Source organism: Perna viridis, chromosome 1, assembly GCF_037379345.1.
Source record: "Perna viridis isolate PV_CMFRI_1.1 ecotype Kerala chromosome 1, ASM3737934v1, whole genome shotgun sequence".
NCBI classification, from domain to species: Eukaryota; Metazoa; Mollusca; class Bivalvia; order Mytilida; family Mytilidae; genus Perna; species Perna viridis.
The window spans coordinates 6,249,876-6,269,182 of NC_142445.1; the positions used below are offsets into that span (position 1 = coordinate 6,249,876).

Sequence of the window (19,307 nt, forward strand, 5' to 3'; positions counted from 1 at the left end):
TGTCCCTGGATTACATTCTTTTGATTACCGCTATAACCTTGGTTCCTTTGATTACTCTTTGACCATGTGAGTAAATGTGGGTATCTCTTTTCAAAGCCTTTTTATACTAAAGTGTATATGTTAGTGGCATTCCCCTTTATGGCAGAAAATGCCTTACACAACAAGCATTTTTGGGTTTTTGATCCTTCAGGATCAAAATATCTTATGTTATCGGTCCTTCACTGGAACTTTCCTACTATTTCTGAACACTACAAAAATATATAGTCCAGATGTAATTCCTTTTGTATCATTTAATACCACTTGTTATAACAAGAAAATATGTTTCTTGCAATTTATCAGCTCAATAATATTGTATTATTTATGCAAATAAAATTGAGATCGGGTCTTCATATCAACTCAAGATTTGAGGAACTCCTTTTTGGCCTTGAAAGATATTTAGTGATAAATTTACATTTAGGGAATTTATTTGTTGCAGTAATATGTCTGGAATGATAAAATGTGTATAATATGATCATTTTAACACACTTAAAAATTCAAATTATCCATCCTATTTTTAATATTTTACCATTAATAAACATGAAGTGAAGAGAAGTGATTTTAACCATGCAAAATTGGCAGGAAAATTCAAATTGATTATAGTGTCTAGTTTTTGAAAATCTTGTGTTATGGAAATTATTTTCTTAAGCTGACATTGGTTTTATTTAAGTATAATTGTTATGTATGGATTGGTTTTATTTAAGTATAATTGTTATGTAGGATAAAATACTCTGTTAATAAAGCTTTTGAATGTAAATGCACAATTAAACTTTTTAAAAAAATTTAAAAAAAGGGAAAAAGGTGAAATCGAACAAAATATGTATATGTGTGTGAAGTTGGGTCAGTAATATAAATTGACTTTCAATTTATACATATTAAAAAGGACAGTTATTAATAGTATTTAAAATTCAATTTATGATCACAGTTTTATTTAACATCATATAATCTTTGAAATTTTGTTCATGCTACAATTTTCACAAGAATCAAAACCTCCAGTGCTATCTGTACTTTGATTTAGAATTATGTAGCCAGTTTCATTTTCAAAATATATATCATCAAGTAACTTGAATAATTCAAGCCCTTTCCCTCTCAGATTTTCTCCACCTGAAGGGCTTGAATGCGCTATGTTCATTGGACGCGTCAGCCCAATACAGATTGCATTGACCAAATGGTGATGCAGAAGCCGGGATTCTGTGCATAATGAATTTCCATTAAAAATACAAACAACGAAAATAAACGTCGAAAGTGATCTACTGGACATTGAAGACAAATATAATGGAGCTATCATAGATCGGCAGAATTACACGGCAGAATTACACGACTGATATTCTTTGGGTTAATGATCAAGGAGCATATATTATTTGACAAAGTACATTAGACCTCCATGGACATATCATAACTTAGAAACAGAAAATAAAGAGGGATTCTTCCAATATGATAAATTTGTATAAAAAATGGTAAGATCCCTCATTGTTTTTTTGTTTGTGTTATCACTCCATATAAAGACAGATACTGATTTACTATAGCATTAAATGACAGGCATATAAATGTCATGGCATACTGATGGTAGATACCCAGACAAAATAGTTAGCAAATATTTATAAATAGCAAAATTACTTATTCTAAAAGATCCTTTCTTCAGTAATTTTGTTTAAAAAACATGAAGGAAATTTGTTATATAAAAAAAAGCCAAACAACAAACAAGAAAAATAAACTGTGATTCTAATTTATCGGACAAGAATATGAAAGCATGTAATGTTAAAGAGTTCTTTAAGTACGTTAAGTTTTTCTTTGTACATTGACTTCTCCCGGTATTTAACAACACTCATTTCTATTACAAAATCTAAAACATTGAACTATGTATTTTTAATTGAAATTTAAAAAAAAAAAGGAAAACTCATCTGCCAAAAAAATTAGTCTCTAACAACCTTCAATCAAGAAGAACTGAATAAAATTTCAGAAAATCTTAACAAAGTTCCAACTTTTGTTACAGCATTATTATCACATTTTCAAAATGAAACATGGATGGGTGTTTAAGCTTGCATTTCAACACTTGAATTACAGTAGTGAACAAGGAAAAACTGGTAATTAACAGAAGGATATAGGTCCTTAGATATAGTCTTAACAACAGGAAACTGACTAAAGGTGGAAATTTAGATGTAGAATTAAGTTAGATACAAATTATATGTATTTCTATAATGCCATGGACCGTAATGACTGGTTTGAATGATATATCTACTTTTTTTCTTCCCAGTTGGTCTTGTCTAAAACTCTTAGTTAAAATTAGCTGTAGCTTGTACATGTATGTTTTTATGTAATGATCTCATGTGTAGCTGACATAACCCTGTTTTTATTTTTTTCCTAAGCAATATAAGGGAAATCAAGGGATTTGACCTGTAATAAAAATAAAGAACAAACCAAGAAAAATGACAAGTAAAATAGTCCCAACACATAACAATGTACATGAAATAACCGAACTAAGAAATACAACCCAGACTGTATGGGATCCGAGGGTAGGATAAGTACTCTCTGAGTTTCTTGAAACACCTACCATCATAAAAGGTATCTTAAAACTTGAAGTTATGAATAATAATTGAATAAGATTTTGTCAATTTCCAAATATAGCAGTGATACAAGCTTTGTGTCTCAGCTGCTTTATATCTTTATCAACACAATGCTGAGACTAGAACATAACTCATTTACAATTCCAAGAGTTTATGTTAGTCTTAAGATATATAAAGAATATAATTGTAAATCTGTAGAAATTTTCAAGGATACTATATGCTACAGGAATGTAAAGTTACTCCTTTCCTACGAAGAGTAAGATATACATAGGTTGCCAGTTTCAGTACATGAATCTGCATTTTTTATGTAAAATCACAATCAAGTAAGACACAATAAAACCATTCTATTATAATATTTCAAACTATAAAACATTTAATTCAGTTACCTCATACCTAGTTGGTGCCACACACATATCTTAGAAGGTGATGTTGGCTTACATTCCTGGCTCTACATCAAAATCTTACCAGAAAATACCAATAACAACATTTAACTGGTAGGGTACTATTATGTAATATAAGTATGTTCTATTAAGCTTCTCCTGACAGAGGAACTTGCTAATCATATTCATCATATGCATGCCATATTATGATAGGTACCACGGAAGATGACAAGTAGTCCATAGGATAAGAAATAGAAGGACACGGAGTAATGTCTTTTCAATTTGTTTGTGAAAACCTTAGCAGTAAGTGTCCAAGAAGAATACTGCCATGGCGGCCGAGGACACGCAAAGCTCTTGGCTGGTATGTTTTAACCACAGAAGCCAAGTTACTCACAATTCCAGGCGGGTTCAAAATAAAGAGAATTGTCACTAATCTACTGTTAGGCAAGTTACACTTATCTCCAAAAACACATCCCTTAACCACATAAAATAAATCCAATCTTACATTCAGTCTGCCACCATATAGCCCTGAACATCAAGTTTGATCTGCCAAATATGTCAAGTCTCAATCCTTTATTTGGCTGGCTATCCCAATCTATTCCACTACAATCTTCAATCCCCCCCCCAAAAAAAAAAACAAAAAACTGAAAATTAAAGCCCTTATATATTTTCAACACCAATACACCAATTTTACTATTTAAATTATCATATCTTATATAACTGACCTAAATTAAGCACCAATGCAACACCAACTTAGCACCAATTTCCAATAAATCAAAAACTTTGACAACTACTTAAAACAACATCCTACATGAGTAACATGATACTGTACTTCATCACCTTTCCTATAGTAAACCACTTAAAATCATAATAAAGATAAACTTCTGGATATAAGACTAATGGTACAATGACTTAATCAAAATATACTTATCAAGACATGCAACTAATTATCATGAAAATATACACCTCTACAATACATTCAGTCAAAACTATGCACTACTTACCAGAAAAAAAAAAAACTAACCAATCCTTGTACCACACCATGATGATAGTTTCTCATCCTATTATGTTAGGCACAAGTTGGTCACCTAGATAAAACTTCCCACTGCTAATTTGTACTAATTAATAAAACCAGTACAAGCATTAAGACAACACATGCATTGTTTTTAAGTATTAGTAAGGAGATAAAAGATACAGAATATACAGTTCAATACTAGTTCAACCACATATATAGTTTTACTGAGCTACCAAAACAGAAAGGCTTTATCAAGACTGACCATTTTTGGTTAGGAATCAATATTTCTCTGAAGAACAGATTTCTAGTAAAGACTGGGTTAACCAATGGCCTAATTTTGAAAAATAAATTAAATACCATTATTTAAACAATACAAATTGCTCAGCTAAAAAAATCTTGATGACCTTAAATCAATACCCAATCACAGTAAAGTGAACCAGGATCTTGCTGGAGCGTGAGAAATGTGTAATAAAGTTGGTAAATATATGGCGCAAAAAACTTGATCCCTCATATCCAATACATCTTTGGAATGCGCTTTATCACAATTTGAGCAAGGTACAAACTAATCGGTATAAATTAAATTCAATTCATTAAAGGTTCACTGATTGATTGTGAAGGTTATATCATTAAAACAGCTTGTTGATCCAGAAATATTAAATCTGAACTAACCGACTCCTTTTCCAGAGAAAATGTACCAAATTAACCCAGAAAATCCTCTTCAGAAATCGTGTCAATATCTCATCCCATTATCATGTTTAGGTACTGGAAATAGAACCAACAGATTCTTTCATTTTGTTTGAATGAATTCCTGCTGATGGAGGAGAGGCTTTCAAGTATTCTGTCTGAAGAAAATAATTTTTCTTAAATATCTTGAGCTTATTATAGAGCCAATTTGTACTTAGATGTTATTGTCTGAACAAACTACATTGGATGAGTGACTTTCTTTGAGAAAAAGAAGCCATATTATGATACTATAAATTCTACCCACATTTTGTCACCTTAAAAGAACACTTCCAACATCGCCTCACCTTATGTATTTACATTAGCTTTCTCTGTCTTCAGAAAGCATATTAGTACACAAAGTAGGTAAAGCTCTGCTACCATACATGTATATCTTGATCATTTTACAGCGAGCAGCAATGTTATCTTCAGGGAAAAGAGTTGGTCTGACAACTACCTTATGAAATCATTCAGGTAGTTTAATGGACAATTGACAAAGAGATTTAAAGTTTCTATCAAACTTAGATTTAAGACAATTCATTAGGTATTGATCATTTAGTCAAGGAAAAGCCAACTTCATTTCCTAAAGTTAACCAGTTAACTTGCTGTAACTGACCTTATTAGTATCAATTCAATTTATATTGATCTATTTAATTTTAAATGGTGAAAGTTAGATTCAAACATTCAATTCTTTGTCAACATAAATCTGTTCACATTCAATCTCACACAGGAATGTCCAAAAGTAAATGGAGTCTCCAGGATTTCAGTAATAAAGCTTTTTCAATAAAAACTGTCATATATAAAGGTGATTGTAGTACAATAATTTGTTACTTAAACAAGTATGTTGAAACTTTAAATGCTCTTCATACCTATTCAAAGTGTCTACAATTACATTTAAAGATTCATCATATTACAGCAAGAAAAAGCTAAATAGATGAATCTCCCTTGTTCTGAACTAAAACACCTGGACTATGAATTAACACACTGGAGAACAAGTCTGGTAATCATATACAAACTGACTTCTTAACATTTGTCCACCCAGAATTACATGCGTACATGGTGAACGCCTTCAGTTGACAAGTCACATTCTCATGTTTTAACTCATTTTTAGAACAGGTCTGCAGAGATGGGCAAGAAAGATGAATTTTCAGAACACTATTCTATACACCTCCACATTCAACTGAAAAGCATAATTCACATCAAAGGTTGGTTCAAAAGTCATAAAGAAGGGGTTCTTTTTAAGTTAGTGGTATATCCTGAAAGGATTGTACCAAAGCAGCCATTAATTATGCCTACAGGACACCTGTTTTCTGTAGAACTTCTTCTGTATAAACAGTAGAGATAAATAATGTCTTTCTCTACATTACATAATACCTTCACTGACCTAGAAAGTGACATTTAATTAACAGACACACCCTCTAACCTAATTATTGATGAGCAATACACATGACATGGTAATCAATAAGATGTCCATATGATGGCTGTATTAGCTGACCACAGTGACTCACTGCCTACAAATAAATGATCAATAATACCTCCCATACATAGTGTTATTGATATAATTTACTTATCTGAATTTATATAAACGTAAGTCCTAATGTATCTTTGATTATCTGAATAGTGCCATTACAATCTAAGGGAAAACCAATGAAATTTGGAAAGGTTCTCACATGAGTCATTTCTGTATGTCTAGTAGGGCTTCATGATTTCAGAGTTAGAGAAGATATGTCTAATTTCAGGCTTGAATCCAAGAAAGGTGTGCTGGCATATACCTCTCCCTTAGAAATGGGTAAAAAAATTTGTTTGCATGAATTAAAAAAATCTACAAATAACTTTCTTGCCTCACTTTGCTTGGCCTTTAATTTTTTTATGTTCCCAAACATGAAAGCTCCCCCAAGGTTCCTACTTCTGGATGTGAATTTCTGATTCTATTCAAACTATCACAAAATTGATTGATATGACCCCATATGTGGCGAACACACTATATACAATGTCAGAAGTAGTCAGGAGAAAGACCATTATTAGTAAGAAATGAAAGGCTCTCTAGGAGATAACTGTTATGACAAACTACTTAGAATCAGTACAAATGAACTCTTTGGATTAATATGTTCACTTCTACTTAAATTTAGAACAAACTTAACCACATGGATGTTCCCTACAGTTACAGGAGTTAGAATGACTAAACTTTTGACCTTATCACTTAGATTGTAGCTACTAGGACATATACAGTACATACCAACAAAACTAAAAGTTCAAAAACCTAACCAGGTTGTAATCTATACCACTATTATATAACAATGCTAAGAAGGACGTTACCCTATGTTATTTTATTTCACTTTACTGTAATCTAGCCCATATTTCCTGCTGTGATGTGAACTCAAACTTTATAAGCCTTTAAACCTACGAACTGTAAAGGAAGATTACCATTTTTGCTGCAGAAATTTCTCATTAGGCAAAGCTTAAGCTTGGGTAACTAATAAAAATAACATTGTGAAATGATGCATAGTTAACATCGATCTGAAGTAATAACTTTACCTTTCAAGTCAGGTAATACGGTCAATGTCCTCATTTGTATGTCCCATCATTGGAAATTCTAGATTAGTTATCCAATTATTTTCTCTGCTTTATACATTGCACTGATGCAAAGCGTGCATTGGTTGAATCTTACATAAACTGGGTATAATTGTTTCTACATCATTACAGCAGGATAGGACACTCCATTTCATTTTGTTTTCAATATTTCCATAATATTGTAGAGGTTTAAAGATGATAAGCAGTCTAGAAATGGTAATTAGAGAATGCTGGACAATTTGCTTCTAACATGATATTAAGAATTACATTGTATATCATTATGACAAGCCACTTTGCCTGATGAATTAAGGTAACACTATACTGCTTTTTAGCTCACCTGGCCTATGGCCAGGTGAGCTATTGCCATCACTTGGTGTCCGTCGTCCTCATCGTTAACAATTTTTTCAAACATCTTCTCCTCTGAAACTACTAGATAGATTTGCATGAAACTTATCATGATTGTTCCTTAGAGCATCCTACACAAAATAACTGTTTGGATTTTTGATCAGTTAAAAAACATGGCCTCCATTACTAATAATAGAACATAGGGGTCAGACAGCAGATTTTTTGCATATATCTCCAAAACCATTAGGGTTAACCAAATTCTGACACAAAAAAAAGCATTCAGCATGATGAGATCTATCTGTAGTCAAATTTTCATTTTAATTTGTTGACCCATGTTGGAGTAATTGCCCTTTTTGGACGTTTTTTTGCTATTTTGATGTTATTATATTAAAAAATCTTCTTCTCAAAAACTATTGTACAGGAATTCAATGACAAGTTGGTATTTTTGTTTTTAAGGTCTCCTCAACAAAATGACTGTTTGGATTTTTGATCAGTTAGAAAACATGGCCATCATTACTAAAAATAGAACATAGAGGTCATGCAGAAGTTTTGTGCATATATCTCCAAAATCTTTAGGTTTAGCTAATATCTTTCAATTGCTGAAATGATAATATTATTATATTATAAGGCCTACAAAAGTCTCCAAGTTGTCAGTCAACTTCATGTAAAAGTTATTGCCTTTGAGAAGAGAAAAATGACATATTTTGTTTTTTCAAGGATCAAAGTTGTCAGACAACTCCTTGTAAGAGTTGTTGCCCTTGAAAGGCAAAAAATTTATGTTTTAGCAGTTTTCAGCCAATATCTTGAAAACTAGAATAGTTAGAATGAAACTTTCAGTTGATGAAATGATCCTTATGATAAGTTCTACCAAAGTCTTCATGGAGTCAGAATTGTTGGACTCTTGTTAGAGTTATTGCTCTTGAAAGGCAAAAATTTAACCAGGTGAGCGATTTAGGCTCTTGGAAGCCACTTGTTCAAATCAGGACCAGTTATATCAGCATTAAAGACACTGAACTTGTTTATTTTGTAAATAAAGCCATAAGTCATTACCAATTCTTATTTTTCCCTTCAGTAAATTAAAAATAATGGCGTCCAAAATTTGTTTACGGTATAATTTTCAGAAAGGCATAGTTTTTCTGCTTCAACGGTAGAATGGTAGGAAGGTTCCAATTCCGGTAGAATTGAACTACCACCGGTAGGTTCATATGTATGTATAAATTGTACATTAAAATCTCAAAGCCATTTTCATTTACTCTTTATGAAACTCTTAATAAGAAATCCGTTTGCAGCACACATCTACATTAAATCTGTTTTATATCCTAACATTAAATATGACAATGTGAAGGATTACTATGCTTGTGGTGAAATTTGTTTTAACCTTTTTTGTTGTAATTACACTCAATTATTCATTTAGTAAGTAGAGTAAGAAGAAACATCTGGACATAACTGGAAGGGAAATGCATCATACTTTGTCCTATCTGGACTTCATTGGAAGTGAGATACATCATACTTTATCCTGTCCGGACATCAACAAAGGGGAGATACATCATACTTTGTCCTGCCCGGACATCAACAAAGGGGAGATACATCATACTTTGTCCTGCCCGGGCATCAATAAAGGGGAGATACATCATACTTTATCCTGTCATAACATAACATCATACTTTGTCCTGCCCATACATCACTGAAGGGGAGATACATCATACTTTGTCCTGCCCAGACATCAATAAAGGGGAGATAAATCATACTTTGTCCTGCCTGGACATCAACAAAGGGGAGATACATCATACTTTGTCTTGTCCGGACATCAATAAAGGGGAGATACATCATACTTTGTCCTGCCCTGAAATCATTGAATGGGAGGATACATCATACATTGTACTTTTATCCTGCCCCGACAAAAATAAAGGGGAGATACATCACACTTTGTCCTGTCATGACATAATTGGAGGAAAGATATATCATACCTCCAGCCAGGACATCACTGAAGGGGAAATGTATCATACTTTGTCCTGGCCGGACATCACTGAAGGGGAGATTCATCATACTTTGTCCTGTCATACATCATTTGAGGAGAGATACATCATACTTTGCCCTGTCATGACATAGTTGGAAGGGAGTTACATCATACTTTGCCCTGTCATGACATCATTTGAGGGAAGATACATCATACTTTGCCCTTTCATGACATCATCTGAGGGGAGATACATCATACTTTGTCCTGTCATGACACCATTTGAGGGGAGATACAATACACTTTGCCCTGTCCAGACATCATTGAAAGGGAGGTTCATCATATAATCCTGTTAAAGTACATTTCTACAAATACACATTTCTAAGGTGTTAAAATATCTTTTATTTGAGATTAGTTTCTCTCTATATATGAAAGTACAGTTGATGGGTTTTAGATTATTTTAAGACTTCTAAAATTGGTGTTTGGTAACCAGCAAATAAGAAACAATAATGAAGTGATATTTATATGATAATGTTACTACAAGTACCATATATAAAGGTATCTTCAACACAAACCTTAATAAAATCTACTACCAACATTGCATTTGGTGTACATAACAAATGTGACTGATTAATAGTAACTGAATGTCCATTTATAGGAGATATTCCATGCATTTCAAGAGAAGAGCATGAGTGTTCAAACAACTGAATAGAAACCAGAACAGCAATTCTCAGTCTGCCATTACTTGGTCTCTACTTTGTTTCTTAAGACAACTTGAACCAATTAAAACATTGAGACCAAAATAAGGTCATAATAGTATCCTGTCCACTTGGTAATCCTAGATCTTAAAATATTTCAAAAAAAGGGTGGATAGAATCAATTACAAGTCTACAACTGATATTTAACAAGTTTTTTTGAAGTACTGTTGAGAGTATTGTAGATAGTTGACGCCTAAATGTGATTATTTAAAAAAAAAATAAATAAAAATAAAGCTTTGAAAACTTGACAAACCCTGTAGTTCAATACTACCCGATACTTGTCTGACTACTGAAATTTTTCTATACTGAAACTGTAAAGAAAGGCAAGAAAAGACACTGACCAATGCTGTAGGATGTTGCCGCCATTAAAATTCATTCAACTGAGTGGAGTAGTGGAGATTGGTATATCATACATTTTATATTCAGAATTGGTAATACTGGTTGTTCTGTTTAAACAATGAGGTATATTGTGATGTATGTTTGACAATGGAGGAGGATTACTCTCCAACTTCTCTCTATCTTGTTTTTAAAAAAGTTAATACATTCTAAAATGGAAAATTGGGAAACAATGAAAATCCAAGGGGTTGTTCCTTTCCGTAAAAACAAAGATTTTACCAAAGTCTTATATAATTTCCTTGAAGAATTATTTTTACCAAACAAATGCATCAATAAGTTCCAGGTCACTTTTTTGTGTTAATTTCAACATGGATATCACAATACAAAAATTAAACAGCTGCCTTTGATATATCAATGATCTTAATTCAATCTTCTTAAGCTTGCAATATTTGTTTACTCCATTCAATACTGCAAAATACTTGTCTAAGGTACATCAAATGTATTGTTAAGGCCACAGTTTTTTAACTTGTTGTTTTACGGATCTGCCGACCTGATTTTTTTAGCTACTAGAAAAAATTAGAACTTCACAGAGTAAAGACAAGTTAAAGATGAAAGGTTATGTAGTCTTTTAGTGTAATTGTTAAATGAAAAAAGAAGACAAATGTGAAAAAAAAAAAAAAAAAAATTTTCTCTTCATTTTCATGAAATCTGTCTGTATACTCAATTTTCTGTCCCTGAATTCTTCCTGTACTTGAAGGTTTTTTTCCATATTGACTTTTCACTAAGCCTTTCTATTACACAACTTGTTTACACCAAAACAATGCTCAATGATAAAGTAAACAATACATGTTTTTTGACCAACCCTGTTTTAAAACTCGAACTTCACTTTCATTTTAATTTAACTTCTACCACCTTTATATCATACTGTGAAGAAGGCTATAATTACAATAAAATAGAGGAAATAATATTGCTTAAGTATTGCACACTGAATTTATTGGACACTTGAAAAATTAGAATCAGATTAGTGTTTTGTAAATGATGTGTAGGTACATACAGTAGATAGAATCTTACTTCCTAACTATGTCAAGTTAGATAATGGAATCTTTCAAAATAAAAAAAAATAAAAATTTAAAATATAAAAAAATAGATTTGCATTTCTGGTTCCCATTTTAGTTTTTACTTTTTTCCCAATGGACCAAACTGATTCCTTCGATTCAAAAATCAATAAATTAAAAAACTGTGGCCTTAACAATTGTACAAATACAGGGCCACCTTGGCATTTAATTTATATGTCAAAATCTAGAGTGAAAGAACAAATCATTTCTCAAATTCTATAATTCAAAATTGTAGTAAATGATTTTAAATTGGGTTATATAAACCTAAAGAGAAATATCTGGCATACAAAACTAAATTCTAGACAAAAACATTATGATGACCTTGCATCAGGATACTAGCCTTACGTATATTTATCATTTCTTACTTTCTCTAAAAGCATCAGACTAATTAAAAAGTCTAACAAAGCAAAACTAAACTAAACCTTTGCTGCCAGAACTGACAGGCTTACAACATGATTCTGAAATATCTTTCTAATGATACAATAGAAGTTGACTCAATAATGTGTTACCAACTTTCAACCATTCATTTTACAAGTTTCTTGTTCTGACAGAAAACTGAAAAGGTCAAAATTTAGAAAAATATCAACCCATTAACATATTAATGGATGTATTTACCCCTAGTTTTTCAGGATCCATTTCTTTAACATGTCTTCCACTAATTTCTTTGTCTTTGAAGATTTGGGCATATCTGTAGAGTCTTACACAAGCCATCCAATCTACTACATTCTCTGTGCTCCAATTCTCAATTGGCTAAAAATAAGAAAACAGAAACAGTTATTTCTAATTGTATAAATGTCTGTAGAATTTTAAAACTTGTGGAAACTCACTTTTTCTATGCACAAGAATAGAAAAAAACTTCTTACATTGAAAAATTGAGTTACTTGAAATATTGTTCCCACAACACAAGTTTTTAAAAATAAAATGGTATACTGAGGCAGCTAGATACAACCAGAAAAATCCAACCATCTTTGAAGTTTGATACTGCTCTAGAATTATGTTCAACACAGCATTTAATTCAGACTAGCATGAAAGTGGTCAACAAATTTAAAATTCTGAATAAGAATTTATTCATCCAACAGTTAAATATACAGGGTAAATTGGTGTCAACCATCTGTATACTTTGTAAGTGATATTCAATTTTGTTTTGTTTTTGTTTTTAAATAATCTGAATCCAATTCTAAAGGGTTCAAATTCAACTTTTTTTCCGGATGCAGTTGGTATAGTTTCACTTTTTAGCCTTTGACCTTAAAGATGCTCTTCCATGGAAACACATGTCACCTGATTGGCCAAATACTGATACCTTAGTGGCATTTGAAAAATTGTATGAAAATTGAAATTGTGTGTCATGTGTTATTTCCTGTATGAAATGTGGAAAATTGTAATTTTAAAAAAAAAGAAGAAATTTGACTGTGTCGGCCATCTTTTTTTAAGACAAAATCGAAATCTTCTTCATGCAGATACACACAATTACACTGGAGTAATGGAATGCTACTAACATTACAAATGATAAATCTCAGAAAGGCTCTAACACACAATCTCTGTCTTCTGCTAAAATATATTTAGGATAGATTGTGATGTTAACCTATAGACTGTATTTACAGAGTACCAGTGGGTCACTGTACAGACAACTGAGTCATATTGTTGTTATCATTGTTTATAGGGCTTAATCTGTCATGATGTAGGAATCACAATAAAAATAAAACATGTCAAAGAGACAGACTTCCAGGAAGTTTTTTTCTATGATACAGGACAAATGATAAATATAGTATATATGTAAATCTCAATGTCTCTGACCTAACAGACATTAAACCGATCTTGTAATACCAAACAGGTTATGTCTGGAAAGGATTGTTTTGTAAGCAAGACAGGCATATTTTAAAAAATGATAGATTTGATGCAATTATAGTCATGCTAACCAAAGGACTTGAATCAGAACAATTATAACAGTCCTTTAATTACAAAGTTTCAGTTATATATGACCTCAGTGAAACCCGTTCTAACTAAACATTAGACTTCTTCATAGTAATATGACTGCAGTGGACCATAGATTCATATATGCTACTGAGACTTCTAAAAAGCTTAAGACCTGAAAAGTGATTGTAAAGAAGATTCAGGATCTTCAAACTTAAATAATGAAATCTAACTTAATCCTAAGCCCTCAATTACCCTGGAATGCTTGTGTAGTAAACCTTCATTATGTAGCAGCTTACAATACAAATGAACATAGTCCCTGTTACAATACAACATATCTCAGACAAACCTACCTCTAATTATAATTTACCATTTATAAACATATAGAACAGTATTGGCTGGAAAGGAGCTTGGAGCAATTCAATGCTATATTTAGGATGACCCTATGTCAATGACTCTTTTGCAGAACAAATATACCATGTATATTAACCCAGTAACTACTGACTAATAGCCTTGAACAGTGATAAGCCTGAAAGGAGACTTATTGCTTCAGCAGCTTCTATAATTAGTAGTATATCAATATAGAAAACATTATGGTAAATGTATATAGGTAATGCCTAGGTTGTGACTGAAGCTCTATAATGATGAAAGTAAGCATAAGTATAACCTTGAAGTAGAATTTCAATTGCAAGAATAGAGGATAATTATTAAGTTATTCAGAATAGAAAGGCGGTTAGGCCCAAAGGTATATGAATAGTTATACGTGTATAAATCAGATAGTATTCTACAGCCAGAAAGGTAATATTATATTACTTGACTAAAATCAGTCTAGTATTCTACAGCCAGAAAGGTAATATAATATTACTGGACTAAAATCAGTCTAGTATTCTACAGCCAGAAAGGTAATATTATATTACTGGACTAAAATCAGTCTAGTATTCTACAGCCAGAAAGGTAATATTATATTACTGGACTAAAATCAGTCCAGTATTCTATAGCCAGAAAGGTAATATTATATTACTGGACTAAAATCAGTCTAGTATTCTACAGCCAGAAAGGTAATATTATATTATTGGACTAAAATCAGTCTAGTATTCTACAGCCAGAAAGGTAATATTATATTACTGGACTAAAATCAGTCTAGTATTCTACAGCCAGAAAGGTAATATTCTATTACTGGACTAAAATCAGTCCAGTATTCTATAGCCAGAAAGGTAATATTATATTAATAGACTAATAATTCTAGGCAATAGTTAATCAAGAGCTTCTCCAAGTGCAGAATGATATGATCGCAGTGGTAGAATCCTGAACAGTTGGAGTAAGTGTGGACACAATATTAGTGTTTGACACACATAAACATAAGAACTTACAGTCCTTTATGGATACAACAAATAGTTTGAACACTATATTGTACAAAATTTTAAATTCAATTAAATTCTTTTTTCAAATCGGACCACAAATAAAAAAGTTAATTTCATCAGGAGTAGACCCTATGACCCCTAACAATTCCTTATAAACACTATAAGAGGCATCTGAAATCTGATTGAAATGCAAGCTAGTATTTTTATGAGGAATCCAATAAAAAAAATCTTGAAATTTAATCAAAATTTAAAAAGTTGAATTTTTTGTGTGTTGCTGAACTTTGATCCCCTATAACTTGAAAATGGTCTAAAATACATAAAATTTTCTGATACATTTGTTAACCAGAATTAAAAAAGGAACAAAATAAAAAGAATAATTAAAATTGAAAAAAAAAGAAACAAAAACAAAATAAAACATACACTTTAAAAATAATAACAATAAAAATAATAAAAAAATTAATAAAATTTTCAATTTTTACCATTTTGGCCCTTTTTCTAAAACAGGATGGATCATAAAGTCCAAATTATATAGGAGCCTTCTTTTAGTGGTCAGTAGAATCAAACAAAAAATTCAGAACAATTGGTCAACCACAGCAAAAGTTATTGCACAGAAATGTAGTATCCCCAGAGAATGACTGTGCCATAACATCATACGACCACACATTTTTGGGGTCGTATAAAAAGGAAAGTCTGTATATTAACAGTTGACAATATTAAGGCAAGTTAGAAACAACCATAAGGGTCCTGGCTTGGTAAAGGTATTTCCCATGCTCTCTACCCAATACCAAAATACTTAGAGCAGCATACATACAATGCATTGACTTTTTGCATCTGGTGTATGAACTATGAACTAGCTACCATCTCCATATAGTGACAACAGACAATCCTATTGATTAATGTCTTGTACATGATTACACTAAGTACAGCAGTACAGGAAGTTTTCAGAATTTGGAAAGATTAGAGGCTTCTGACATTGAACTACAAATGACCTAATAGAAACTGTTAGATCAAAAGATTTACTGCCTTTAGAAATGGGACTATGATAAATTAGTGTCAACTAGCCTGGGACACACAAACTGAAGGCTTACCATACCAATGAACTATGTGTATCATAAAACAAGATATCTGAACAAAGTAATTATCAATTCTAATTTGTAACATTGGTCAAAGTCAATCAGTCAAAAACCCCATAGGAAACCAACCACCAGTCATAACAAAAACCTTATCTAACCAAACCAAAGGGTGCCCATAATCTTCACCAAACCATAAGTACAGGAGTCACCTGTCTAAACCAAACCAAAGGGTGCCCATAATCTTCACCAAACCATAAGGAGTCACCTGCTTAAACCAAAACTTCACAGTTATCAATAAACCTGTCTAAACCAAACACATTGAAAATCCTCTCATGCTTTCAATGTAATTCTGTACTGGAAAAAACAAGTTTTTGTATCAAATACACTAAGCCTGTAAATTTCTGGGTAAAGTTTACATGAGTTTCACGACTATGATGACAAAAACAAAAATTGATCCAAAGTGTTTCCAATAGTTCATATTCATCTCTGGCAATGAAAAGCTATATACACCATGATTCCATCTAGGTTAGCAGACAAGAGACATTTAAGTCATATTCTGATTACTCTGGTGACATAACTATTACCACCATAAAACTAAGCAGGAACTACTAAATAATGTTATCTGTTATACAGGAAACACATGAGAAACAAGGCATACCATAAAATCTGAACTATGAGGTCAACCATCATTACCCATGTCATAGATTAATCTTGCAAAATGCATAGAAATTCAATGCAAGAAACCAACTGGATACTTCTATCTCATGAATGTCATAATCCTAGTTAAAATGCATTGTGATTCATTATAGGACATCGTAAATCATAATAATTGTTGAAAATAGATTTATTTTGCCTAAAAATATTAAAATTTATTCAAGTTGTTGCCTATAAACTGAACACTTGCTAAATTTTTGCATTTAAAAATGTTTCCTCACCGTCATTGTGTACATAAATTATCACAGGATGAATGTTCTATTTTTTAATGACTCTATATCAATATAAAAAATATTGAAGTATGAACCTTTAAAGTACATTATTTAGAAATACAATAAAAAACAAAAAAACCTACAGAAAACAAAAAAACACCAACAAACTCTATCTTAACTTACTGTTCCAGCTGATTTAAAAAAGCCCATTTCATAAATAGCCCACTGCTTAATAAACATGGTACTTATAAGACAAGACATAAAGATAATTGATGTCCCAAATAAATTATCTGAGGGTGGCAAAACTGACGCAAGGTACAATACTGTTCCAAGCTTACCTAAAGGCAATTGTATAAGTAAGTGCCTCCTTGTACCATGCACATCAAAGAATGAGTCGCTTGAGACACCTTAATTATTGAAAATATAACAGAAAATTTGCTTAATTTAGAACAGCTAGAAACAATAGGGATATTATGTGTTCATTTATGTTCAAGACTTTGAAGATTTCATAAGTGAGATACTTGAAATACATCAATATCATGACTTTTGTCATTTTTATCCAAGTTTATAAGAATTGCAAAATGTCATCCGGATGTGGATTATGTTCTTAAACTTCCTTGAATGGAAGCAAAAACTCTAAATAAACAGAAATTCACAGGCTCTACCACACGTCATAACTGACATACAGCTATTCCGTCAGAGTTTGGGGATTAACTTTCACGGGCTTTTTTTTAATGGAAATGAACTTCCTGCATAATCCAAAGCACTAAAAATAACTGAATTCTGAGAGATAATTAACTCATTAATAAGTTAACAGGATAATTACTTTTTTTCTAAAAGACCCTATTCAGGCTTTTTCATGAAGAATAAACTTCTTTCTTTAAAGGTTAAAAACAGACTCAATGACACTGAAGAACACTACAGTACATGGACTGATCAAATCTTTCACCCAATATCCATACATTATTCAGATTATTCTAGATCACAGACAGAAGGGATTAATTTTATTGTATATTGCCAAAGACCTTTACTAATTAGGGATGAACTCAAAAGATATCTATTAAGGAAGAAGTTAATGACATACCAGTCACCAAGAACATATGCCAAAGACTTGTCAACTGCAATCAGGGGTGAACAAACTAGGAAACTTCAACAGTACATTTACAGAATCTAGATTCAGGATTACACAGATTTATCAACAAATTCAAGGATCATAATAAGTCCACAACAAGTAAAACACGTTATACAATTATATTTCTAGGAAACTATAACAATATACAATAGTAATAAAGGGTTAATACAATCATACAACCTGTTTTTAATGACAGTGAACGAAGGTAGAGCTATGTATATAGGCGTCTATTTATGGGCCTTGTGGATAAGGGGAGAATAGTATTTACCCTGAAATTACATGTACTATGAATTGAGGTTCCCTTGGAAACAGTCAATAGTGAGTACTTACCACCTGAGTACCATGAACTTGGGTATCAGGATCTGGATCTCCTTAGATATAATTGGTCAAGTTTACTTGCCACATGAGTACCATGCACTGGGCTATCAGAGGCAACAGTTGGTTTTGGGTACTTACCTCATGAGTACCATGAAGTTGGGTATCCAGAGATACAGTTTGTTTTGACTACTTACCACTTGAGTACCATGAACTGGGGTATCAGGTGCTGGATTTCCTCTGATACAGTTGGTTTTGAAGACCAAGTCCCAACACCAAGTATGACATACTTGATTACAGCCTAAAGATAAAAAAGAATATTCAAATCAATCTTGTTAATTTTGACATCAATATGAATATGGAATGTTGAGATTAAGGTTCACTAAAACAGCGACCTTTATGAAGACAGAAGGTTACCCGTATAAGTCAGATTTTTTGGAGTAAATTTTGAGTTGCTACGAGGGGTTTCGACTTATAAGCAAGATCTTGGCCGTGGGTTAAAAATTCTAGTCGGATCTAATGGGAGAATCAAGGTATTGACACGAAAATGACACCTACGTTAACAGTCAGATCAGCACCGTACTTGTGTATTGTAAAAGTCGACCTATATGTCATATTTGTTATTGTGTATGGTTATAAAGTAATGAAATAAATGAATATTTGCAGTTTTATTTTTATTATGCCTTACAACTAAACTATCTATAATAAAATTTGTATTCCCTGTATAGCTTCTTGTGTTTGTTATTTTCAATTGCATGTCACATGGTTGTTGAATATATCAGAATACCAAAAAGA

At 32.0% G+C, this 19,307-nt stretch overlaps 1 protein-coding gene across 4 annotated transcripts in view; it reads right to left on the reverse strand.

The window, feature by feature from the left end:
• LOC148627005 (phosphatidylinositol 3-kinase regulatory subunit alpha-like) overlaps positions 1 to 19,307 on the reverse strand; it is a 136,802-nt gene that overhangs the window by 24,129 nt on the left and 93,366 nt on the right. For all 4 annotated transcript variants that reach the window (XM_088565428.1, XM_088565420.1, XM_088565403.1 and 1 more), the window contains 2 exons: positions 18,710 to 18,813; positions 12,410 to 12,544 (listed from right to left, as the gene is read on the reverse strand). In XM_088565428.1, coding sequence (XP_088421554.1) covers positions 12,410 to 12,544; positions 18,710 to 18,813 — 239 coding nt within the window. The remainder of the gene's footprint in view (positions 1 to 12,409; positions 12,545 to 18,709; positions 18,814 to 19,307) is intronic.